General features: G+C 39.5%; 1 protein-coding gene across 1 annotated transcript; it reads left to right on the top strand.

The window, feature by feature from the left end:
- Positions 1–1,032: 1,032 nt before the first annotated feature.
- Positions 1,033–20,632, top strand: LOC139941214 (uncharacterized). Its single transcript, XM_071937674.1, has 5 exons — positions 1,033–1,292; positions 11,802–11,943; positions 13,359–13,505; positions 14,386–14,586; positions 17,005–20,632. The coding sequence occupies exons 2-5, from the start codon at positions 11,819–11,821 to the stop codon at positions 17,189–17,191; spliced, it is 660 nt and encodes a 219-aa protein (XP_071793775.1). The 5' UTR covers positions 1,033–1,292; positions 11,802–11,818; the 3' UTR covers positions 17,192–20,632.
- The last annotated feature ends 5,521 nt before the right edge of the window (positions 20,633–26,153 follow it).

Here is a 26,153-nt window from a genome sequence, read left to right on the forward strand (position 1 = left end):
CATGACACCAGGATAACTTTCCTTCATTCATCCGGGTCTTTTGTTCTGTTCGCGGTCCAGCAAAGGTAAAGTGTTACAAGTGATAAATTGGGCATTCCGAAATGGAAATAATATATAAAAAAGACCTTGCTCTTTGTCGAAGACCATAAAAAAGGTGGTATGTAAATGTTTCAACCAAAGAGTTTAATCAGTATACGCAACAATCTGGCTGTGTGCCAACACTATCTTCGCGCTAAATAAAAGTCTGGTCCCCTGACCAAAGATTCCTTGACGTCTCTTGTTAAAATTTGTAGGTCAGGTATCATCCACGGTTAAACATAGAGCATTAAGCAACTTGTCAGGGTCGGGGGTCATCTCCAGGGAAACCATGTCTGCTCTAGTTGCGATAACGTAACCCTCCTCCGACGGCCGCAGGCCGGAGGGTTACGAGATTCTTTTGATCGGCAAATGACAATCTGGTTCAACACGTATAATTTCGACAGCTAGTCACCAGATTTGCCCCATTTTTACCACTTTAAAAATCATGACACTTTCCTCAATGTCTAACTCAAATGAACACTCACGTCAAAACACCATTGACTCATACTGAGAAAATATTTGTGAAGAAAAAAGACAAAAACTTACCAGATCCCTGAGCGATTTCCCAGGTTTATATTTTGAACTTGTCGCATCGCTTTGCAAACGCTTTATTTAGGCACAACGCCTGCATTGGCTTTAAATAACTATAGCTGGCATAAAAACTCCTGGATCTACGGCCGACAGGACTGACATTATGATTCCATACCGACCATCAACGATAGTGTCCGAGATGTTGACGACAGCACGTTCGGAACATTTCGGATAACTTCGAAAAAGGAGTTATCCCTCCTTTTTGGTCACGTGATTTTGGGTGATACCGGACCCTAAATTCGCCAGAGCCTAGTCGGAGATATTTGGGATTTTCTGGGAACCAGACTAGCTAAATAAGGGGCTTGGGGTTGGGGGCGGGGGCTGAAAACCCAATGAAAACAAATCTGAGCAGGAATGGGCACTTTGCAATGGTAACAGAAAGTAGCCCTAGAACACAGTTTAATAGCAAAACATTCCCACCACTGGTTCCAAATGAAAACTTCGTTGTTAACCAGTCACGCTTGAGAATCCGAAAGAAAGGTGGTGTCTTTTGGGCGAGATATGGGCCTGTTCTGGTCTCTACTGACGGCGCAATCGTTATAAAAGGGGTAGACGTACCACTCAAATCATCATATCATCAAAATTCATCTTTTTATCTCGGAGAGCAAGACAGCTGGCCCAAGGTAAGTTATTGATATACATATTTTGTATAACACTGGTTAAATAATCACTTTGTTTGTTTGTTCAAGTAATAGACTTCCAACCAAAATACTCAGGCCGGTATTTATTGTACCTTCACCCATACACCAATTCAGGCGCACACCGGGCGCGCAAGTGCTGAGCACCGCGGCCACTGCTGAGGTAACATGTGTCTAGTTTTGTGCATAGAGACATGAGGAAATCATGTTTCTTTACACCCTTTATGGAAGTTAAATGTTTTCCTCAACAACTATCACAATTTCCTTGCCAGGACATCATGGTATGCTATTGTAGATCACTGACCACAAAATATTTGCAACTAAATAAAAACCGAATCACCTTGAAAACGGTGCTTGTGTTAAATGAATTAGGGAAAAGACGCGGAAACAGTATAAAATAGTCACTAAAATGAGATTTTGTCAGAATTTAAGTATTTTCATCTGTGCTTAATTTAAAAAAAATATCAAGAATGTAGTAAATCGTCATATCATGCAGCCATGTCAGAGAAATCGCATAGATTGTGGAGGAAAACATTAAATTTCCATAAAAAGTGAAAAGGGAAACCATTTTCTAGTGTCTTTGTGCACAAGTTTACCGCAGCAGTGGCGCGCGGCGCCCAGCACTTGCAGTTATAGAGTTTCGTCAGGGTTTGGGTACTTTTTGTACGGCACAGATTTACATTTATGCTGTTTAAAAATAATGACGTTAGAACGCTTTCCTTAAAGGCAGTGGACGCTATTGGTAATTACTCAAACTAATTATTATCATAAAATCTTTCTCGATTACAAGTAATGGAGAGAGAGGTGATAGTATAAAACATTGTGAGAAACAGCTCCCTCTAAAGTGACGTAGTTTTCGAAAAAGAAGTAATTTTCCACGAGTTTGATTTTGAGAACTCAGATTTAGAATTTGAGGTCTCGAAATCAAGCATCTGAAAGCACACAATTTCGTGTGACCATAGTGCGACAAGGGTGTTTTTATCTTGCAACTTCGATGACTGATTGAGCTCAAATTTTCATTTGAGCTCTCATTATTTTATGCATATGTTGATACACCAAGTGAGAAGACTGGTCTTTGACAATTACCAATAGTGTCCACCACTGCCTTTAAAATAGTACTGCAGGTGTGGTAGTTTTTGAGAAATGAGTAAGACAATTCCACAAACATATTTTTTGATTCAGCGAGACTAAAGTAACTTTGGCAAGTACAACGGATTTACGCGACTCTATAAAAAACTTTGCTCTGTGATTTTCACCTTTAAAAAAAAAAAAAAAAAAAAACTTGACGGCTTTACAGATCGCTAAAACTTTATAGGCAGTGGACACTATTGGTAATTACTCAAAATAATTATCAGCATATAACCTTTCTTGGTAACACGTAATGGGGAGAGGTTGATGGTGTAAAACAATGTGAGAAACGGCTCCCTCTGAAGTGCCATAGTTTTTTGAGAAAGAAGTAATTTTCCACGAATTTGATTTCGAGACCTCAAGTTTAGAACTTGAGGTCTCGAAATCAACCATCTAAACCCACACAACTTCGTGTGACAAGGGTGTTTTTTTTTTCAATATTATCTCGCAACTCCGACGACCGATTGAGCTCAAATTTTCACATATTGTTTATTTTATGCATATGTTGAGATACACCAACTGTGAAGGCTAGTCTTTGACAATTACCAATAGTGTCCACTGTCTTTAACAGATAAATTATATAACAAACATCCTCATTCTCCACCTCCTTTCGAAGATCGGTCAATTTATGCTAACTTATGCTGCTCTCACACGGCGAATATGCTATCTAGCGGAAGGAAATTTTTGACACTCGCTAAGACTTCGCAACGTTCGCCGTTTCTTCGTAAGCGTTGGTAACAAATTCGGAACGTTCAAAAATTATTCCCCACCTCCTTACGAAGATCGGTCAATTTAAAAACCGGTTTCTAAATTTCAGCGAATGTTGCGAAGACGGTCATTCGCCGTCGATTTTCGTAAGATTGGTAACGTTGGTAAAGCGTGCGTAAGCATTGGCAACATTCGTAAAGGTATTGGCAAGTGTTGGTAAGCATTCATTATATATTCTTAAGATATTGGTAAGGAGAGGGCCGACCGAGGACGATCGAGGGTTGAGATCGAGATGAAAATATTCACTATTCAACCGCGGTTTGGACGAATTCAACGCGAAATTAAAATATTCATCTTCGCATGAACATTCGCCACTCTGAGAGAGGGGCGATACGAAGCGCTTCCTAAATTTCAGCGAATGTTGTGAAGACGGTAATTCGCCATCAATTTTCATAAGCACTAGCGGGATGCCGCGCTTTGCGCGGCACCCCGCTAGATGAGGAGGATTCTAGTATACAAATGTTGTAAAAGGTATAATGTGGGGTAAGGGAGGTATTATTATAGGTAATAATCATTTCGTAGGACTGTATTAGAAATTGTATTTATAATCGGTATGGAAAAATGTCATTAATGTTGTATTTTGATAAATTGTTGAGCGTGCACAACATAGTTGTGAACGTCGCCTCCCCTCCTCACCTTCTCTCTTGCGTTCTCCAACTAAAGACATTGGTGTTTGTTTCTGGAATTGAGCTTGAATATTGGGGAAGGGTTTACTTGGCAATGATGGTACTTGGCATGATATGTAGGGTATTTCGTAATATTTTAGTGTTGATCGAGCGGGCCAACGCACTATCCGTATATGTGGATTATTTTTCGCCTCTTTTACGCATAGTTTTAATTCAATCGGCTTTTTTCATTGTATCAATTTTATTCACCGCACTGAGTATTTCCAGGCTAAGATGACTGTAAGGGTAATAATGCTTAGTCGACTAAAAATGTAGCACGTACACTGCTATAATGACACACTTATCTTATTGTGTTGAGCACATTCGGTATAATTCAGTTACACTTGGCAAAATGTACATCCTGAGTGCCGCCCAAACTGCTTTTCATTATTGTTACGAACTTTGTGAAACATTTGCCTTGTTATTTTGAAGGTTTGTCCGTCCAGTTGGGTTAATTTGTATGGAGATGGGCCAATCAGACAATTGTATAACACGATGAATTTGGAATAAATCTATAGTCACCGAGAGCGACGGATTTGAGTGGTCTAAGTCTGGTCTCCCCCTTCAACAATAATCACCGCTTCTAATAGCAGAGGAGATATCCGACTAAAAAGGCTTGTATGATGAAAGTGGTACCCTCCTTTCAACAAACTCATAATCTCAGGCCTTGTCCGAAACGACGACTTCGGCTACAGCTACGTCTAGATCAGCGCGTCTACCAGTGTTGAAGAATAGCAGACGGGCGCGATCTAGCCGTAGCTGTAGCCGAAGTCGCCGTTTCGGACACGGCCTTAGCCTCTAATAGCCGCGGAATTTATCTGACTGAAAAGGAAGAAGTTCTTGTAAACAGCAGATATAAAATTAAAAAACGCCCCAGTTGGTATGGACTTTAACGACAAAGTCAATTTCTGCACTATTGTATTGAAAATAAATACATTTGATGATTGGTTGCTATAATTGTTGAATGATTTTTGTTTTGTTTCCAATAACGTGTACACTATTTTAGAATCTAAGGCCCCATTCATCGTGATTTATTGAGCGTACGTCCAACGACGCATACAAAGTTGTCGGAGCACCAAATAAAGCGAGTTTTCGGAACATGCTGTGCAACAGATATCTAATCTACTGTTCTTACCACCGCTTTTGGGGGGTAACAGAGCGTCGGCCTCATTATTTTTTGGTTTATTCTCATATCAATTAATTCTCATGTAAACTTTCTGGTCACATCCGCCGGGGCGCGCGCCCCGCGTGACGAAGTCCCCTGACAAAACATCCAATTTTATATGTTATCACATCTGTGGAACCCTATACAAACTAAAATAATAGAAACGGTAATTTTATTGGTCTTTAATAACTACTCTTACATCCTCTCACTTAATTTACTTTCAGAAAACACTTGCCTTGTTGTTGTGAGGGTTTGTAGGCAAGTTTGGTTAATTTTGTAGGGGGAAATTTGTAAAAAGTAGCCGGTTCAGCTCAGCCGCACATGAGGGCTCTTTCGTGAATCAAAATGTACATCCTGAGTCCTGCTCAAATTGCATTAATAGTTACGAACTTTGTGAAACATTTGCCTTGTTATTTTGAGAGTTTGTACGTCCAATTTGGTTAATTTTGTATGGAGAAATTCGTAAAAATGTAGTACCCGATTCAGCCGCACATGAGGGCTCTTTTTTTAACAAAACCCGACGGCCGATTGCTTAATACAAAACGCATTTGGCGAAATGTATATCCTGAGTTGTAACAAATTGGTTGCTTCAGAACTTTGACCAATGGAATGTTCGTTTACAGCTTCAAAACAGCCGTTGATGTTTCACAAAGTTCGTAACTATGAAAACATACTATTCTTAAACGGTAATTTCATGTACTCTTTTGTAGGTTTAACTGGCAAAACCTATACAATGTATATAAAAGAATCAGTAATGTATTCACTTTCTTTTTGAAAATGTTTTCAACTTTTGCGTGTATACGTTCCGTGTGTGATGGGGGTGACATTTTTTTATGGACTGATCAATGGTACAGAGTTAAATTGAACAAATAAAGTTATTCACAACAATGGGTTGCTGTTTGATGCGTTTAAAAAATGCTGGAAAATTGGATAGGCCTACATGAGTGACTTAATTGTAATAAACACATCTGTAACAGATGCATGTATTTTGTTTCTCATCAGCCTTAATGTTTTTTATTTAACATGCGAAATTAAACCCCCCTGTACAAAATGGTAAAATATACACAATGCCATTTACCCCTCTGCGAAACATCAATGAGTCACTCTGGAATGTTAATGGGAGTCCGAGGTTGCCACCCACTTCAAACTTAAAGAGGTGGCTCTGTGTGCAGCCTACGGCTTCCATCCTTAGACCAACAGGTGGCCCATATCAAAACCAGACAACCACACATGTAAGGAGATATCGCTCGTGACTCCAGCCAATCAGACAACTCGTAAGAGGGAGTTCGGATGGTCAGGGTTTTGTAGACTTGCAACCCGACGTCTGAAACGACACAACCGTGTTGAATTCCACAAGGATGCCATGCCACTGGACCTTCTAATTTCAATCCAAGATGGCGCGGGTTACGGCTTTTACACAAATATTTCGAAATGTAATGTGGGTGAGGGTGATATACGCCTCCCTTAATATGTATGCATGGTGTCATCATTCTAACCCAAAATGAAGCTATTGCGCAAGTCCGCCACTACTTGCAGTGGCTGCGCCCACCTCGTTTTGGGTTAGACGACGTACCTTTAGAAACTATATTAAAGGCTCCCCCGTGAGCCTTATAGGGTTCTAATATTTTGGGCCTCCTTAACGCTATACGCTTTTCAAATCAGCCTTGATAGGTAAAAGTTTTACGACCGTTAGCCAGCAATAACTAAAGTTTCCTTTGTACTACACTACCAAAACTTTGCACACACACTCAATATACATTCATAATGCTTGCATTTCCTTTTTGTTGAGTGAAATTAAAAAACATCTTCAAAAAATGACATTTTCTGCTCGGTGTACTCACTGTTGTTTTTCTGCCGCATCGCAATAGCCTACTACATGTAGATCGACGAACTGCCGAGCCGCGGCCGAGTCGAACTGTGAAAGCGGTGTTACAAGGCAGTGCAGCAGTGCGTGGGTGCTGTCCGCTTACAATACCCGCCGTTCATAGCCTACTACATGTAGATCGACGAACTGCCGAGCCGCGGCCGAGTCGAACTGTGAAAGCGGTGTTACAAGGCAGTGCAGCAGTGCGTGGGTGCTGTCCGCTTACAATACCCGCCGTTCACGCATAAAGCTTGCACGCACTGTGGCGGCCATATTGGATTTGGGATTTTGAGGCATTATGGGACATTTTTGAGCTTGGCATACAACAAATTCGAGCTCAGCACCCCTCACTACCCCTAAAAAAGTTGTAAGCCATAAATTAACACAATTTGCCTTGAGGGTTTATTTTTTTTTGTAAAGTTTACCCAGTCTATATTGGACCCTTTACTTATTCATCGCGATTTATGGAGCGTCACGTCCCACGATACTTAGCGTTGTTACAGCACTAAATAAAGCGAGTTTTCAACATGCTGTGTGCCAAAAATCTTTTTTTTTTTTCGGGGGTTGGGAGCGGTAAGAGCGTAGGGCTCTTTTTAGTTTATTCTCATCTGAATTGGCCCTGTAAATTTTCTGGTCAATAGGCTGCGCGTTACGGGAGCACTAAACGTGAACGTGAACGTCAATAAGTGTATTGTTGATTGTCACTTTGGGCTTATTGCATCTCGCGAAATTTTAACGACACAATTTCTGACCGTTCATGTTCACGCTGCTCTAGGAACATACCTCCATACATCCCATATCTCTGGAACCCTATATCGTACAAACTAAATAAAAACGGTAAATTCGTCCTCACTCCTTAATTTTCTCTAATTTATTTCACTTTCAGAAAGCATGTGAAGTTATTTTTTAGGGTTTGTTACGTCCAGTTTGGGTCAATTTTGTAATAGACAAACTCCTCAAAATGTACCCCATTCAGCCGCATCGGAGGGCTCTTTTGTTAACATTACCTCCAGTAACCATGGATGGATTTTGGAAAATGTACATTCTGAGACCTGACCTTGACACACTGCTCTAACCCATTTTGTGAATGGACTTATTCAAAAGGAAACTTAATGTCGTTTTGCTCCACAACTTTGACCAAATGCAAAGTTCTTTTTTTACGTGTATAAGTTTCACAAACTTCCGTGATGGGGTAAACTCTGAAACTGCAACACTATACCTTCATGAACAAACCGTATTCTAAAACGGTATTCATGTACTCATTTGAGTTTACTGGCAAAAAGAATCAGAATGTAGTCACTCTCTTCTTGTAAATAATTTGTTCTATAAAAATAGTGTCCATGGTTTAAAAACAGCAAGATACGTTTTGCATCAATAGTGCAATTTCTGTATGGAGATTTATTGTAAGTCCGAGGTCGCCACCCACTTTCAACCTAAAGTGGTCCCACGGCGACCTCCTTCACCAAGCAACAGGTGGCCTGTCTCAAAACCAGACAACACACCACTCACAATACACTGACCAGAATGTAAGGAGGTTGGGCTCGATTTCACATGCCTACTTTATTTGTGTAAGCCCCCGCCCCCAACCCCAAAATGTTATTAATAGACACCTTTCAGGCTCCTTCCAACCTATAGCCCTACCCAATGTGTCCAAATTATAAAGCTTCCGTTTGATCCCATCCGCCTTGTCCATAATTCTCATGCCGTTTGGAAGTGACTGCTTTTTTATAAATATTCTTCATTTAAATTTAATATTTTCAACAAATGAGTCACCTGTCAGAAGGATTTCTATGAAGTCTGGTAACAACATCGACCAGTGGTTGACACATGGTCGCCTGCGAAACATCAATCTGTGATTTACTTCATTCATTCAATGCAAATTCGTCCTGGCACCCAGCCTCTTCGACCCTGCGCGGCAATGAATGAACCAATCCGGAGAACCATGCTTAGTACAACACGAAAGTAACCCGACCAAAAAGGGCGGATCGAATGGCAGGTGGGCGGGCAAGGGGCAATGAGTGAACCAATCCGGAGAACCATCTGCGAAACACTGTCCAATGAGTCACCTGTCAGAAAGATTTCTAGGAAGTCTGGTAACAACATCGACCAGTGGTTGACACACGGTCGCCGCCCAAACTACCTCCAATCAGATGACTCGTAAGTGGGAGTTTGGGTCAGGGTTTTGTAGACTTGCAACCCGACGTCTGAAAAGACACAAACGTGTTGAATTCCACACAACCGTGTTGATTTCCGCAAGGATGCCATGCCACTGGACCTTCTAATTTCAATCCAAGATGGCGCGGGTTACGCTTTTAATAGTGTAGATAGATTGGTAAGCCATTTGTACTGTTGGATAAACAGTATTATGCGTAAGATATTGGTAACGAGGGGTTTAGGGACGACCGAGAACATATTCACCATCAAATCGCAACTTTTTGGCGAATTCATCGCGAATTTCCATATTCATATTCGCAAGAATGTTCGCCCAAAGTGGAGAGTAGCATATACGGTGCATGCTGCGAAGCGAATTTGACGTAACCCCTGTTTTCGCTGCGATATTCGCAATACATCCGAGCATAGGGCAACTGCTGCGAAACTTCGTTGCGAATTTGTGACGTCAACATTTGTATCGCATTCGCACGAAGTAATGCTATACTCTCCCCCTTGGGCGAATATTCTCGCGAATATGAATAATATTTGAAATTCGCGATGAATTCGCCCAAATGTTGCGATTGAATAGTAAATAATGTTATCGGTCGTCCCTCAACCTCTCCTTACCAATATCTTAATGATACGCACGCTTTACCAACAGTACCAATGGCTCAACCAATGCTTACGAATGCAATCGATGGCGAATTACCGTCTTCGCCACATTCGCTGAAATTTAGGAAGCGCTTCGTATTGCCCCTCTCTCAGAGTGGCGATGTTCTTGCGAAGATGAATATTTGAATTTCGCGTTTAATTCGTCCAAAATGGCGGTTGGATAGTGAATATTTTCATCTCGGTCTCACTTCTCCATCGTCCTCGGTCGACCCGCTCCTTTTACCAATATCTTACGAATATATTGCGAATGCTTACCAACGTTTGCCAATGCCTTTACGAACGTTGCCAACGCTTACGCACGCTTTACCAACGTTACTAATTATTTGACTGCGAATGACCGTCTTCGCAACATTCGCTGAAATTTTGAAACAGGTTTCTAAATTGACTGATCTTCGTAAGGAGGTGGGGAATAATTTGTGAACGTTCCGAATTTGTTACCAACGCTTACAAAGACACGGCGAATGTTACGAAGTTTGAGCGATTGTCAAATATCTCTTTTCGTTAGCATAATTCGCTTACTATAGCATATTCGCCGTGTGAGAGCAGCATACAAAAGTTGACCGATCTTCGTAAGGAGGTGGATATTGACTTGTGAACGTTCCGAATTTGTTATCAACGCTTACGAAGACACAGCGAATTCTGCGAAGTTTGAGCGATTGTTAAATATTTCCGTTCGTAAGCACATTCGCTAGCATTGTCTCTAGTGTGAGAGTAGCATAAAAATCGGGCTTTACGCGAATTGTTCGTTGCGAATTTGTGACGTCAAAATTCGCATTTGCAGGAAGTATCAACCGGGCTTCCAAGCATAATGGACCGTTCCGGCTTTCCACTAAGCTCCGCCCACCGCGCACGTGAGCAAGACACGTGTACGAACTCTCCCCTGACATTCTGCACGATTCTGCCGCGCGTGCCAAATATACGCGCACGCATGACCGAGTTTGTCCGACCACAATCATTGCTGTGATTGGTCAAAATGGGTGAACGCGCACAGTTTGATTGACAGGCCGGATCGGTCCATAGGCTTATTTCAATACGAAATATGAGTGTATAAACAAGAGCATAATTAAATGGATTAACAACTTAAATGAATTATTTGTGTGTCTCGTCAATTCATAAAAAAAAAATAATTTATATTAATTTTGTAAAGTAATCTCAAAAACGAGCAAAATCATCACGAGCCATACAGCTTTATGACTATATTGTTGTCAGTTTATGGGTTTCAAAATAGTAAATTTATAACTGTTTTTAACGTCACTAAAACTGTTCACGTTTGGGGAATTTAGTACGTTGAGGGCTGAATAATCAGATGTGATCCAACCAAAATCATATGAATTATCAGCAGTGGCGCACCCAGTAGTTATTTTCGTTGGTATATACAAGGGCTCATTAGCTTGTTTTTACCATGTAATATAACCCGATAATTTGACACAAGTTACACATTGTCTTTTATTGATAACTTAAAGGCAGTGGACACTATTGGTAATTGTCAAAGACTAGCCTTCACAGTTGGTGTATCTCAACATATGCATAAAATAACAAACCTGTGAAAATTTGAGCTCAATTTATTGGTCATCGAACTTGCGAGATAATAATGAAAGAAAAAACACCCTTGTCACACAAAGTTGTGCGCGTTTAGATGGTTGATTTCGAGACCTCAAGGTCTAAATCTGAGGTCTCGAAATCAAATTCGTGGAAAATTACTTCTTTCTCGAAAACTATGGCACTTCAGAGGGTGCCGTTTCTCACAATGTGTTATACCATCAACCTCTCCCCATTACTCGTCACCAAGAAATGTTTTATGCTAATAATTCTTTTGAGTAATTACCAATAGAGTCCACTGCCTTTAACGACGTACGTATTCAACAGTTTGTTTAATCCATTTCATTCTGAAGATCATGAAAACAAACAATTCAATCTTATTATTTTCTAATGAGAGGTATTTTAAACCATATTATACTATACAAACTGTTTCTGTGTGTGAGTTTTGTCTTTAGTTTCTGTTGGTGTCAGTACATCTTAAAATTGGATAAATATCTCAAAGAGGTTCATTGTGTTTTCAAGTCTTTATTTTATTCCTTTAGATTTAAAATACAGTACAATGGCCGGACTTTCTTATTCAGTGCTCCTCGTATGCACGCTCAGTGCTTTGGTGCAGATCGGTGCAATTACTAATGCAGATGCAAGTACTGATCAAGAGACGTGTGCTTCGGAACTTCCGTCAAAGTAAGTTTCTCAACATGTTCTACAACAAAAGGCTTTTTCCGTTTTATGTATGCATTTTTCTACTCCGGTGTCTGCCGGAGATTCGGTCCTCCATGTGGGAATAGCGAGCTTTCGACTTTCGGCACGAAGCACACAGAACGGGATAGAGCATAGTAAACACAGTAGTCTGATATGCTCACGCTCGAGTGCTCCCGGCAGTATGTTGTGGACCGCATCTACAAACGACACCACTGCGTTGTCGTTCAGACCGGACGTTGTTTCACCAAAATAGCGTTTATACCAATCTCTATACGACGGAGACTTCTTCAGTTTGGCGCATGCGTCGATCGATTTTCCTGCTCCCGTACACTGATTTCTATTAAATGGGTGCGTTCGTTTAGCTTCCCTGGGTCGACCCTGGTGTGTGGCGTTTTTTTTTTTCCAGGACGAACGTGGGTAATCTGCACACGTTCGTCCTGGAAAAAGAAAACGCCACACACCGGGGTTGACCCGGGGAAGCTAAACGAACGCACCCAATACAATCAGTAATTCCTTATAGCGTATTTTTCCCCCCATACCAGGAAAGATGAGGCCACTAAGCATTAATGTACGTGTTTTACATGTATATGTACCTTCTTTCTCACATGGGCGCAACCAACCAAGCGTGTCTAGAATGCCCTATATACACGTGTACTTGTATTGCATCTCCATGCAAACTCCATGCATTAACATGTAGCGTACTCCGTTTTTCGAGTAAGGCCATGGAGTTTTCCTCCATAAGGTACACGTTGTTTTTATCTTCCCTGGAAAAAAAAAACACGCTTAATTTGTTTTACCGTCCTGCGTCCCTACCGTGGTCTTGCGAAAGCACGCTAATTAAACATGGACTGAAGGAGGATGGTTCAAAAGAGGGCGCTATCAAAAGAAGTTTGTACACAGTTCGCCATAATTGGGGATAGAACCTCCGGGGGACACTATCTCCTGCCAAACCGGCTCTAAAATGTCAAAATGTTTTACCACCTAAAAGAAAGTGTACTCTAAAAACTCCCGGGTCAGAATTTACCCGGATTCGGGTTCCAGGGGGGCCTGACCCATTTCTGGGTCTGTTTGACCCGGAATCGGTGTCAATCTTGCCCGGAATCCGTGTCATTGTGACCAGAAATTTGGTTAAAAGCGGGATTTTGACTCGGATTCCGGGACACATTGACACGGATTCCGGGTCAGACCCCGGGGACCCAAATCCGGGTCAGCGGGTCAATCCTGACCCGGGAGTTTTTAGAGTGGCGACATGATTTGTGGAGCTTTGGGGTTTGTTAATGCAACAGGCAAGTTTAGATTGTAATTCCCATCCTCTGGTTATCTCGACAATTTGGAATAACTAGCTCAAAACAATAGAAAAGGTTCCTTGATGTGTTATATTTTTGCCTTTTTGACAGTTGCTGCGCTGGAAAGGACGGTATGATAACAGCCCCGGATGAGTGGCCAGCAAACGAGAGTCCAGCTGGCGGACCTGAAATGCACTCCAGTGCTGTGGTCTGTGTCCTCTACAGAATGTTCAACTGCCTGGTGTGTCGCACATCTAAGTAAGTTTCAAAATTATTATTATCCTGGTTTATTTTCTGCACTCACTGGCGGCAAAGCAGGCCAAAAAGTACATTTGCAAGTAAAAAATAGCTCATGTAAACATTTCTAAAAATAGGTTATTGTTTAAAAAACTGCAAGAAAAACCACAAAAGCAAATACAACAAAAGCTCGAACCGACACTGACGGGAAAGCAGGCCGAAAAGTACACATATCCATTTTAATGTACCTTAAAGACGCCTGTGATACACAATGGTTATCAAAACATGGAAAACCCCACTGCAGTTTCAACCCGATGGCACGCGGAACAATGATGTAGCGTTGCACCCAACACATTTTATTTGTAATAACTGATATGTATGACGTGTAATGTATTTTAGTGATAGATTCCGATCATTATTGTTTTACTATTACAAAAACATTATCGACCTTTCCCTGGTTTTAACCTTTAAACTCAACCCCTACGTAATCTCGGGCACCCGTGGCCGAAAACAAACAAACAAACAAACAAACAAACAAACAATTTTCCAATAAATACTGCCCTCTGTTGGCAAGCGTGTCATCATTAGAAAGCTGAGACACCAAGCTTTCCAATGTTAGTGTGATACCACCCTGCGTGTTTCCTCTCAGAATACTGTTTACGCAAATGTTGGTCCAAATATTCACAATGTGTGCCCCAAGTCGAAAATACCCCGACATTGACTTAAAAAATTATGGTCTTGCTCGTATCGTAGAAGTTTCCGTATATGTGTATCCAAGAAAACGCAAACCTTAACACAATAATTATTATTGGTTTGCTAATGACATTCACAAACTTGCCATTGCACGAAAAGCTAATGACAGCAATACCTTTTCTAATCCGTTTTGCTTTTTGTTATGAAGTTTGTCGGTATCGATTTGTGTCGAAACCGTTACCATCGATGACACGATGTTCGGTGGGCCCTTACCCTTAAACGAGTACCTCATTGGAAAAGCGAGAATCCATCCTACCGAAAACACCGACTGGTACGACCTCTTTCCCAGGCACGAAGTAACAGATAATCTCAGCTATTACGGCTACAACGAACCCACAGCAACTGGAAGGTATCAGTCATTATTATTCTTATTATTATTATTCTTATTATTATTATTGTTATTGTTATTATTATTATTGTTGTTGTTGTTGTTGTTGTTGTTGTTGTTGTTGTTGTTGTTGTTGTTGTTGTTGTTGTTGTTATTATTTATTCGGCATAAAAACACATACAACGGCATAAAAACACATACAAAGAACAAACATACACAGTACAAAACAAAAGCCAGGGACATATGCCTGGAATTAAAAAAGTTTACCTAAAAACTGTAGCCCGAAGGCCTTCAATTCCAATATCCCTGGCCATATATTAAAAATCTATTACTATTTACAATAAATCTATAAAGACATTAAGAACATTAAGACAAAAACAGAAAGGTGATTAAAAGCAGGGACGCAGAATGAGTAAAAATGCAAAATAGCCCCACCCCCTCCCATCAGGCAAAAAATAAACTTAACCAGCAATAAAGAAACATAAAAAACAATTGTAAAATTGGCAAGAGCCAAAAAGGTTTAAGAACTGTTCCTCTATCAGGTTAGAAATAGTTATATACAACTAGAAAAATATATGAAAAATAAATAAATGAATGTCAAAAAAAAAAAAATTAAATAACTAAACAATAAATAAATATGAAAAAAAAAAAAAATATATATATATACATATATAAACAAATTTAAATAGAAAAACAATACCTGTTCCGACGGTAGGTCGGAACAGCTAATAAATAAACAAAACGTTAACAATTGATGTGCAATAGGATTGTTCTTATTGTTTAAAGACAGTGGACACTATTGGTAATTGTCAAAGACCAGTCAGTAGTGTGTAAGGCGTATATGACCTCCTTTTTTTAGGTGGATTCATGGCTCTGGTGGGTCGTTGTAAGTAGGTTGCCTGATGGGGGTGTGACGAAGACTTCCCCTCTTTTTTACCAACCAAACAGCGAGCGGGCAGGTCAAAGTGTAAGACATCACAGTTAGACAATAATTGTTGAGTATTAAGAACTGTTTTTTAATTAAGATCATTATAATCGAATTATATATTTTCAGATGCTTGATTTCGAGACCTCAAATTCTAAACTTGAGGTCTCGAATTAAAATTCGTGGAAAATTACTTCTTTCTCGAAAACTACGTCACTTCAGAGGGAGCCGTTTCTCACGATGTTTTATACTATCAACCTCTCCCCATTACTCATTACCAAGTGAGGTTTTATGCTGATAGTTGTTTTGAGTAATTACCAATAGTGTCCACTGCCTTTAAAGGAACACGTTGCCTTGGATCGGTCGAGTTGGTATATGAAAAGCGTTCTTTAACCGTTGTTATAAAATGGATATGGTTGGAAAGATGTTGCAAAAGTAAAATACAATGATCCACACAAACATGCCTCGAAATTGCACGGTTTTCCTTTTACCTCTTCGACTAACACGGTCGGCCATTTATGGGAGTCAAATTTTTGACTCCCATAAATGGCCGACCGGGTTAGTTCGCACAGTAAAAGGAAAACCGCGCAATTTCGAGGCAAACTTGTGTGGTTCATTGTATTCTACTTTTAAAACATCTTTCCAACCGTATGTATTTTATAAAAAAGGGTTACAAACGCTTTTTATAGACCAACTCGTCCGATCCAAGGCAACGTGTTCCTTTAAAGCCATTGGACCCTTTCGGTACACAAAAAAAAAAAAAAAAAAAAGTTCACAGATTTACAAATAACTTACAGGGTTTACAGATGGTAATGGTGAAAGACTTCTCTTGAAACTATATTCTATGAAATGCTTTACTTTTTGAGAAAACAGTAAAACAATATCAATTCTCGATAGCGAGAATTACGGATTTATTTTAAACACATTTCATGACACGGCGAAACGCGCGGATACAAGGGTGGGTTTTCCCGTTATTTTCTCCCGACTCCGATGGCCGATTGAGCCTAAATTTTCACAGGTTTGTTATTTGATATAGAGGTTGTGATACACGAAGTGTGGGCCTTGGACAACACTGTTTACCGAAAGGGTCCAATGGCTTTAAAGGAACGTTACAGAATTTGGTAAAAAACAAAAATCGTGAAGATCACATAATAAATTTACATAAAACGTACACGGTCTAATGATGATGATAGTTGAAAACATCCCTTGAAATATTTCTGTCTGAAATGTCATGTTTGATGCGAAATAAATATTCTTATTTGCCGTTTTGAGTTTATCGCTCAGTGAGCGTTTTATTCATTTTTATTTTGGCATCGATGCAATGCAATATTTGTAATCGTTTTTTTTTTCACTATTCTCTCGTGACCCAGATGACCGATCGATCTCAAACTTCTACAGGTTTGTCAGTTTATGTATATGGTGGATTAAAGTGCTTACACTGTCAGCAACTGTTTTGTTAGCAAAAACCAAATCTGCAATGTTCCTTTAATGTTTGATTTGTGTTTGCTTGATAGGTCGGGTTTGAATCTCCATCGCGGGGCAAGAGTTGATGGTTGTGAAACTACACCTCCTGCTACTGATGATGATGGCACCTGGCCAGAAATCATGACAATCTTGAACGAGGGTGACATGACACACGATGGTAGTATGTACAGTGGGTTCCTGTATGTTGTGATGGATGATCCTGTTGGACTAGTATAGTCACATTTCGGGCTGGTAAACAACGGATCCTAAGAAGAAGAAAAAATGTCCATTAGGTTTTTAGAAAGTTTCTTTGGAAAAGTCACGACAATTGTGATATAATTAAAAATTTCAAAAAATTTCAAAGTAGGCTTATATATAAAAGCACTTGAGAAAAACGCGATCGGCAATAATCTTTCAATGATTATTGATATAATTTTATGAAGAACTTTACTATACAAATTTGACATTAAAACTTTCGGATGTAGATAATTGCGTTAGTGTTTATGCTAAAATGTATGTACAAATTGTCAAATAGTTTACCGCTAATGAATATTTCTGGTGGTGAGAATTTCTTTTTTTACGAGTTTAAAATGGAATGAGGTGCAGCCGGGTTGAATGGAATATTCCATTTGCAACGTTAAAAAAAAATAGTCTCTTAACTGCACATCCAAGTCAAAAACGACCATTGTTTACAATATTTTATGACAACCGAATTTTTGTGTTTCAGATGTTACTTGCATCTGAGAAAAAGAAAATTTGGTTATAGTTGGTATGACACATAGAGTTATATATAAGAACTAGAGGGCGCACTGGCCTATATACGCGCTCCGGCATGCGCGCAGGCGGCCATTTTCTAAGTTGTTGACAAAACTGGCATCTCACAGCGTGTGTTTGTGCGGCCATTTTGTAAGTTGAACAAACAGCATCGCGTGAGCGTTCAAAAAAAGACAAACTCAAAAGTGTATTTCATATTCAACGCGCGTGCAGAATGACGCGCTTGTCATCTTGCGGTCCCGTGGCGTTTGTGCACGAAGCATCACTCGTGTGCCCTCTAGTTCTTATATATATTCTATTTTATTACACTGCTCTGGAATTGCAAAAGGTTCTGGGTCCGAATCTCAGCCGAGCAATGCCTGTGATTTTGTTCACAGAACTCAGGAAAATACTGAGTATACAAAGGGCTAACCACACATCGGTGTAAAGGGTAACAGCCAACATTCATAAACACCTAAAGACAGTTTATCCATTCTGATTGGTCGAGAGGACATCAAGTGGGGGTGTTTAAACGGATGATATAACACCAGTAAAAAGTGTTTAAACATGGGCGTGACACGCGAGCTTGCATCATTATTTTGATTGGTCGAGAGCAACGGCTGGAACACCTGGGCCACATCACGCGATACGCGCGACGCGCGACGCGCGACGGGGTGTTTTGTCGAAAGAAAATACTTTAGGACCAAACAGTTTTTATGTTTTTTTGTCCGAAAAGGTATTTATGAATGGGAGTAAAAAAGAAGAAGTGCTTGGCCGGTATTAAACACTCTGTTTAAAACACTGTTTAAAACCGGTTGCAGTCTGGATGCTGATAATTACTGGAACAATGGAAATGAGCACTTTTCACCTGTAAGCACATACCGCGACACCAATACACCAATTCAGGCGCGCACCGGGCGCGCAAGTGTTGAGGAGCACCGCGGCCACTGATGAGGTAACATGTGTCTAGTTTTGTGCACAGAGACATAAGGAAATCATGTTTCTTTTCTCTTTTTATGGAAATTTAATGTCTTTATCGACAATCTAAATGCGATTTCTCTGACATGGCTGCATGATATGACGATTTACTACATTCATGCTATTTTTTTTTTTAAATTAAGCACAAAGGAAAATACTGAAATTCTGACAAAATCTCATTTTAGTGACTATTTTATGCAGTTTCCGCGTATTTCCCCCCTAATTCACCTAAGACAAGCACCGTTTTCAAGGTGATTCGGTTTTTATTTAATTGCAAATTTTGTAGTCAGTGATCTTAATTAGTATATCATGATGTCCTGTTAAGGAAAATGAGAGTCGTTGAGGAAAACATTTCATGTCCTTAAAGAGTGAAAAGAAACATGATTTCCTCATGTCTTTGTGCACAAAACTAAGCATATGTACACCTCAGCAATGGCGCTCGGTGCTCAATACTGCGCGCCTGAATTGGTGTATACTCGACCGATTGTAACAATCAAGGTGTCAAAATCACCGTCACAAAATTGTCCGTCTCCTGATATTTTCATTTTTAGAATACGAGTAACGATTGTAAAATTGTAGGTGCTTTTACAACAGCCGCGTTACTTTTTTTTTTGCTGTCTTTAGAACAATTTTACTATGATTATCAACCAAAATAACCACTAAATTTTCAACAGCTTATCCACTTCCCGAGTAGTTTTCAATAAAAACAGTATTGTTGGGTTAAATTACATCATCGTTAGAATTTGTTTGGGGAAAACTAACAAATACCATACAACCAACCACGCCCCACAAAAAAAAATTTGTTTTATATCAAATTCAGACTGACTTGAAGACCACAAATTTGAAAAGGAAAACACCGGAATTCCAGTTAAAACCGGAAGATTCTCACGCCTGGCCATTTCTATAAGACCGGTCCTCAAAGTACTAAATCCTTAAAATTTAAATTTTAAATTTGATGAAAACACTTTTATTTTGGGCAGAAATTAAGGGGAAATATCGTCCGAAACGCAATTTCACGACCTTCACTTCGCTTGTGGGCATAATTCAAACCCTAACGTGCCAATGTACCCTTTTTTCATATTCAATGCCACCACACCCAACCGCCCCCCCCCCCCCCCCCCCCCCCCGTCCTTAGGTTTTGCATTGGAGGAAACGCTATTGATTTCAATTTCCATTCAGAGAAAATACTGCTTGAGTGAGGCATCAGTTGCCACGATGAAAACTTTATGAAGTTTTGGCTGGGAACCAGTTTCTGTTAAGCAAAATTTGGTAGGATTTGTTCATGCTTACAAGTTTTATGAAATTGGACCCCAATCATGAACTGTTAAGTATATTTTAATCCTCTTGCTGTTCTTCTTTTTTTAAATGTTAAAATCTTTTTACTCTGTATTTCTTTTTTTAAAAGTAATGTTTTCCTATTTTGATTACACAGAACCATTATGTAATACAGCTATTTTGGACACTTGGTAATTGTCAAAGACCAGTCTTCTCACTTGGTGTATCTCAACATATGCATAAAATAACAAACCTGTGGAAATTTGAGCTCAATTGGTCGTCGAAGTTGCGAGGTAATAATGAAAGATTTCGAAAAGATCAATGCTTGATTTCGAGACCTCAAAATCTAATTCTGAGGTCTCGAAATCAAATTCGTGGAAAATCATTTCTTTCTCCAAAACTATGGCACTTCAGAGGGAGCCGTTTCTCACAATGTTTTATACCTCTCCCCATTACTCGCCACCAAGAAAGGTTTTATGCTAATAATTATTTTGAGTAATTACCAATAGAGTCCACTGCTTTTAAAGGGTTAAGATCACAATGCCTCAACATCAGGGTCAGTTACTAAAAAGTCAATTTAATGCCTTTTAACTGGCCAGTTGCAGGATTATGTTAAATGATTTAATTAAGTTCACTACACTCTCCTCACTACAAGGCGAAATTAAACAACAAAAAACACCTGAAAACAAGTTTCTGATTTACTGTTGTTCCCTTTTTCAAAGTTTTGTTGTTCCCTTTTTCAAAGTTTTGTTGTGGTATCGTTAGGTAGGGCAAAAAATCGGAAAGATCAAAACGAGTAGTATACATCCAGCATCAAATTTTGACACAAAAATACCCCCCCCCTCATTGACCCCCCCAATAGGGGCGGGGAGTAGGTCAAAAACTGAAGTGAATTGAAGTAGGATTAGGGCTAAGCCAAGGAATTGTTCACAAATTTGGACGGAGTATTTGAAATAAATATAACATAGGCTCAGTCTAGCATTTGTATCAATTCTGGAGATGAGCTCACGCCCATATCAATCGAGCCAATCAAAACACAGATATTGAAAGCTTACGTACATTATCCAATGAAATCATTATCCAGTGAAATCACTGGTTCTGTTATATGTGTATGTATGATTGTGGATAAAGACGGGGGACCAGTCTAGTTATTAAAAAGCAAGATGGTGTGCGTGGCCTGCAAAAACGTGGTGTACCTTGTAGCGTACCGTGCTGTTTCTCTGCCGTGCCGCACGTGCATAATACGGCAGGCAGTTTCGATGGTGAAGGACAACTTGTCAAGTCTCCATGCCGTTTCCTCCAACAAATGCTTGTTTTGCCGCTGTTTTGAGAGTAAACTACTACCTTAAAAGTGAACAATGGTGAGTTGATAATGCTGGATATAATTATAGTATTTGAAACTAATTTTCATTCGGTCAAAATGTAGAAATGTTGTGTTGTTTTTTTCGCATCACGCGCCGAGTTTAAAAACCACATGTTGGGCTTATTGTTGTTGTTGTGACGCCATGCGGGAATTTTTTGTAACGAAAGTTGGTTGTTATTTTTTTGTGCAACTGAGTCAACTGTTATTTCATACTACTCTTAGATTGAACGTATACAAAATAATGACATACCGGTAGATAAGTAAAATATAAGCACAGGGGAGGATGGAGGGAAAATAGTTGATCAATTTTATTATCTAAGGAACAAGTAGTACAGAAACTGAACTGAACTTGTGTGTAATGTGATGAATTCAATTTCAATTCAAGAATACATTTATTCCCATACTCTCATAAAAGAATAACGACAGTTACATGTATTACGGAGTAAAGCAAAATAAATAAATAAATAGAGTACGGGGTTATTTTTGTAAGCATGAGCTTGTAAAAAACAGCCAGACAGACAAGAAAACAAGACTAACAGACAAAGGGACAGATGAACATAACACATGACACAAAGAGTTCGTAATAAAAGCGACAAGATGGCAGAGCAGTTTAAAGCTGAAAATAAATCAGACACGTATTGGAGAGATGGATGTGGTTCAATTACATAGGATGGGAAGCTAAGATACATAACGGGAGATAATGTCACGTTTGAAAGAGTCTTCGGAAATGGGGCTTATCCATCGGTGCGAGTTTGCTGTAGTTTAATATTATTTCGATAGGGCCTGTGGTTGGAATTGTGATGGCGCTGCAGGTTAGTAAAATTCACACGTGTTAATCAGGCGCTTGGATACAATAAAAGAAATTCCAACAACAGAACATTCCGTTCATTCCTTTGGATCATCTACATGGAAAAGCCTTTGGACACTTTCTGAACAGAACAAAAATTAAAAGTTCACAGATTTACAAATAACTTACAGGGTTTACAGAAGGTAGTGGTGAAAGACTTCCCTTGAAATATTATTCCATGAAATGCTTTACTTTTTGAGAAAACAATAAAACAATTATCAATTCTCGATATCGAGAATAGCGGATGTATTTTAAACACATGTCATGACCAGGCGAAACGTGCGGAAACACGGGTGGGTTTTCCCGTTACTTTCTCCCGACTCCGATGACCGATTGAGCCTAAATTTTCACAGGTTTGTTATTTTATATAAATTATACGTTGTGATACACGAAGTGTGGGCCTTTGGACAATACTGTTTACCGAAAGTGTCAAATGGCTTTAGTCCAAGTATTGAATCAAAGTACAGTGGATGGTTGCTCTCTACATTTTGGCATTGGAATTGAATCGGTGGTTTGGTTTTTGTAGTTTTAAAACTGTGTAATGCCTTTAATTAATCCTCCTTTGTGGTTTGGTCTGGGGTTTTGGGTGTGTTTTCCCCACTCACTTCCCCCTTCTTTTCCCCCTTTGTGAGCTTGTCTATGAATGTGTTGGGGGGGGGGGGGGGGTAAAGATGGATAAAGATGGATAAAGATGACCCGGTCCATGCCGACACATCTTTCTGAAGTTTGTGTCCTTAGGTTTTGGAAGAGAGGAAACGCTACTGATTTCAATTTCATAGAAAATACTGATTGAGTGAGGTGCCAGTTGCAACAATGTAAACTTTATGGGATTTTGGCTGGGAACCAGTTTCTGTTAAAGGAACACGTTGCCTTGGATCGGTCGAGTTGGTCTTTGAAAAGCGTTTGTAACCGTTTGTTGTAAAATGCATATATTATGGTAAGAAAGATGTTGTAAAAGTAGAATACAATGATCTACACAAATTTGACTCCCATAAATGGCCGACCGTGTTAGTTCGCAAAGTAAAAGGAAAACCACGCAATTTCGAGCCCAAAATGGGTGGATCATTGTATAATACTTTTAAAATATCTTTCTACCCATATGCATTTTATAACAAACGGTTACAAACACTTTTCAATGACCAACTCGACCGATCCAAGGCAATGTGTTCCTTTTAAGTACAATTTGCCTGTGTTTAGCACTTTGATATACATTATGTTTTATGAATTTGGGCCCTGATCCTGAACTGGTTAAATAGGTAACAATACTTTTCTCGAAGCCACTTCGAGAAGTGATAATCCTTTTTCCATGGATGCTTAGTGAATTGTAAGACTAGATTTGTCACGTCGGGTTCTGTGTCAGATCTCCAGAGTTGGACCTTCCATTAGATTTTACAAGATAATTATAACGTTTTTTCTCATATAGACAGAAAGGTGATGTATAGGCCTATACACAAAAGCAGTTTTGTAAAGTTTATAATTAATAGTTTCTCAATATTGTCTGACAATAATCGTTTGCTGGGCCAAGTTTGATCAAAATTCTAAAGATGTGAACACATTGATAGGCAAAAACACGACCACCGGGCCTGAACTAAACGTTTAAGTAGAACTCGTGTGAAAGAAAACACAAGAAAATTACCCACTCGTGCACCATCGTAGTTTTTTTTTTTGAATTTCACTCTCCTCTGAACTCGGCAGAAAACCTGATTTTTAAAGGAAAATCCACGAGTCATGTGAGGTCGTCACAACTTTTTCTCAGGCAAAGTTGGACTCGCTCCGTTCTCTCCCCCATTGGTCGGCTGGGGACCCTGGTGAATTTGCAAAAAAAAAAAAGAAAAAAAACCCAGGGAGTTCACTTTGTCTAAATGACCATATTTGGTAATAGATCGAAGGGTATGTTGAAATTAAAGGTTGTTGCGACCACATCAGGGCCCAATTTTATAGAGCTGCTTAAGTATAAATTTGCTTAAGGCAAAAAAATCATTGCTTAGTAAAATCAGACTACCGGCCACGACTCGACTCAATTGTTATGCTAAGTAAACAACAGCTAAATACCAGTCACAAGCAATGTATATGGCATACAATTTTGGCCAGTAACATGTGTAAATAATTAACAAACAAAATTACGTGAGTATTTGGCTGTATTTGGCTGTGTTTCTTTGAAAATAAATAAGTAAATTTAATAAATTAGCAAGCTATTTACGTGCTGAAGCAAATGTTTTGCTTAAGCAGCTCTATGAAATTGGCCCCTGATAATTAACACTAAATCTTACTGGCAACTTACGAATATGTAACACTGTTTTTTGTAGAAAGGCTTGTCGGCAGAATTGAAAAATTCATCAATTAAGTGTTGTTATGTTTGAAATAAAATGTAACAAGGTCGCCAAAAAACTCCGAAAGTAAATCCTAGCTCTATAAGATATGTCAAAAGTCCTTTGAATTTAATTCAGACACTCACTTTGCTTAGCATTTAGGATTGATATACACCTAGGATCGATCTTAGCTCTTTGTGAAATGGACCCCCGGACTACGCTTAGAGATAAGAATCAGAGTTACATTCCAGTCGGGTTCAAAACTAGTTTCAAGAAGTCAAATTAAGGGTCTATGCTAGATTTAAAGACAGTGGACACCTTAAGTAATTGTCATAGACCAGTCTTCTCACTTGGTGTATCTCAACATACACAAAATAACAAACCTGTTAAAATTTGAACGCAATTGGTCGTCCAAGATAATAATGGAAGAAAAAGACCCTTGTCACACGATTGAAGTTGTGTGCTTTTAGATGCTTGATTTCGAGACCTCATTCTGAGGTCTCGAAATCAAATTCAAATACTTTAGTGGAAACTTACTTCTTTCTCGAAAACTATGTAACTTCAGAGGGATCCGTTTCTCACAGTGTTTTATACTATCATTCTCTCCCCATTACTCGTTACCAAGTAAGGTTTTATGCTGATAATTATTTTGAGTAATTACCAATAGTATCATGTGCCGTATTAAGGTCATAAGCAGAGTGTGGGTTCGAATCCCCAGCCGTGACACTTGTGTCCTTAAGCAAGACACTTAACCATTGCCTCGTCCTTGGGATGGACGTTAAGCCATTGGTCCCATGTGTTATATCATTGTAACGCATGTAAAGGAACACAGTGCACTTATCGAAAAGAGAATGGGTTCGCCCCGGTGTTCCTGGTCCGATCGGCAGCAAATTGCGCCACAGCACCTTGTAAAGCCTTACATGGTGCTATCAGAATTAGGTCTCATAATTCAAAACGTAGTCCCACATCTTGCAAGAAATACTGTGTGTTACAGCGCCAGGAGCGTCACTGGGTGACGGACATGTGCGCTACAATTATAATTATTGCCTCAGTCAATGTAAGGGTCGGATTCAGGGTTTGGATCATGTTATGTGTCATCATCATCATGTGCGGAATTCATCCAGTGTAAGATGTAGCCATCCATTTCTATTTCTCGCAGTTCTGCTCCATGTTGTTCCTGCATATACCCCGATGTCGTCTCTCTATCTGCTTCTCTGTCTTACCTCATTTCCTTTTCCCTGTCCTTGGTTGCCAATCCATTGTTCTTGTTGTCCATCGATTGTCATTGTCCAGCCCATCTCCAGTTTTGTCCTTATGATCGAGTAACTATGGTGAAATGAAACTGGAACATCTTTGTTTTAAAGACAATGGACTCTATTGGTAATTGTCAAAGACCAATCTTCTCACTTGGTGTATCTCAATGTATGCATAAAATAACTAACCTGTGAAAATTTGAGCTCAATTGGTCGTCGAAGTTGTAAGATAATAATGAAAGAAGAAAAAACCTTGTCACACGAAGTTGTGTGCTTTCGAGACCTCAAATTCTAAATCTGGGGTCTCGAAATCAAATTCGTGGAAAATTACTTGTTTCTCGAAAACTACATTACTATAGAGGGAGCCGTTTTTCACAATGTTTTATACTATCAACCTCTCCCCGTTGCTTGTTACCAAGTA

The sequence above is a fragment of the Asterias amurensis genome, chromosome 8 (genome assembly GCF_032118995.1).
Source record: "Asterias amurensis chromosome 8, ASM3211899v1".
Lineage (NCBI taxonomy): Eukaryota > Metazoa > Echinodermata > Asteroidea > Forcipulatida > Asteriidae > Asterias > Asterias amurensis.

Excerpts from the sequence above, each read along its gene's own strand:
- LOC139941214 (XM_071937674.1), top strand. The coding sequence starts at position 11,819 with ATGGCCGGACTTTCTTATTCAGTGCTCCTCGTATGCACGCTCAGTGCT. Across the intron at positions 11,944-13,358 it reads GCTTCGGAACTTCCGTCAAA|TTGCTGCGCTGGAAAGGACG; the intron begins GTAAGTTTCTCA and ends CCTTTTTGACAG. Across the intron at positions 14,587-17,004 it reads GAACCCACAGCAACTGGAAG|GTCGGGTTTGAATCTCCATC; the intron begins GTATCAGTCATT and ends TTTGCTTGATAG.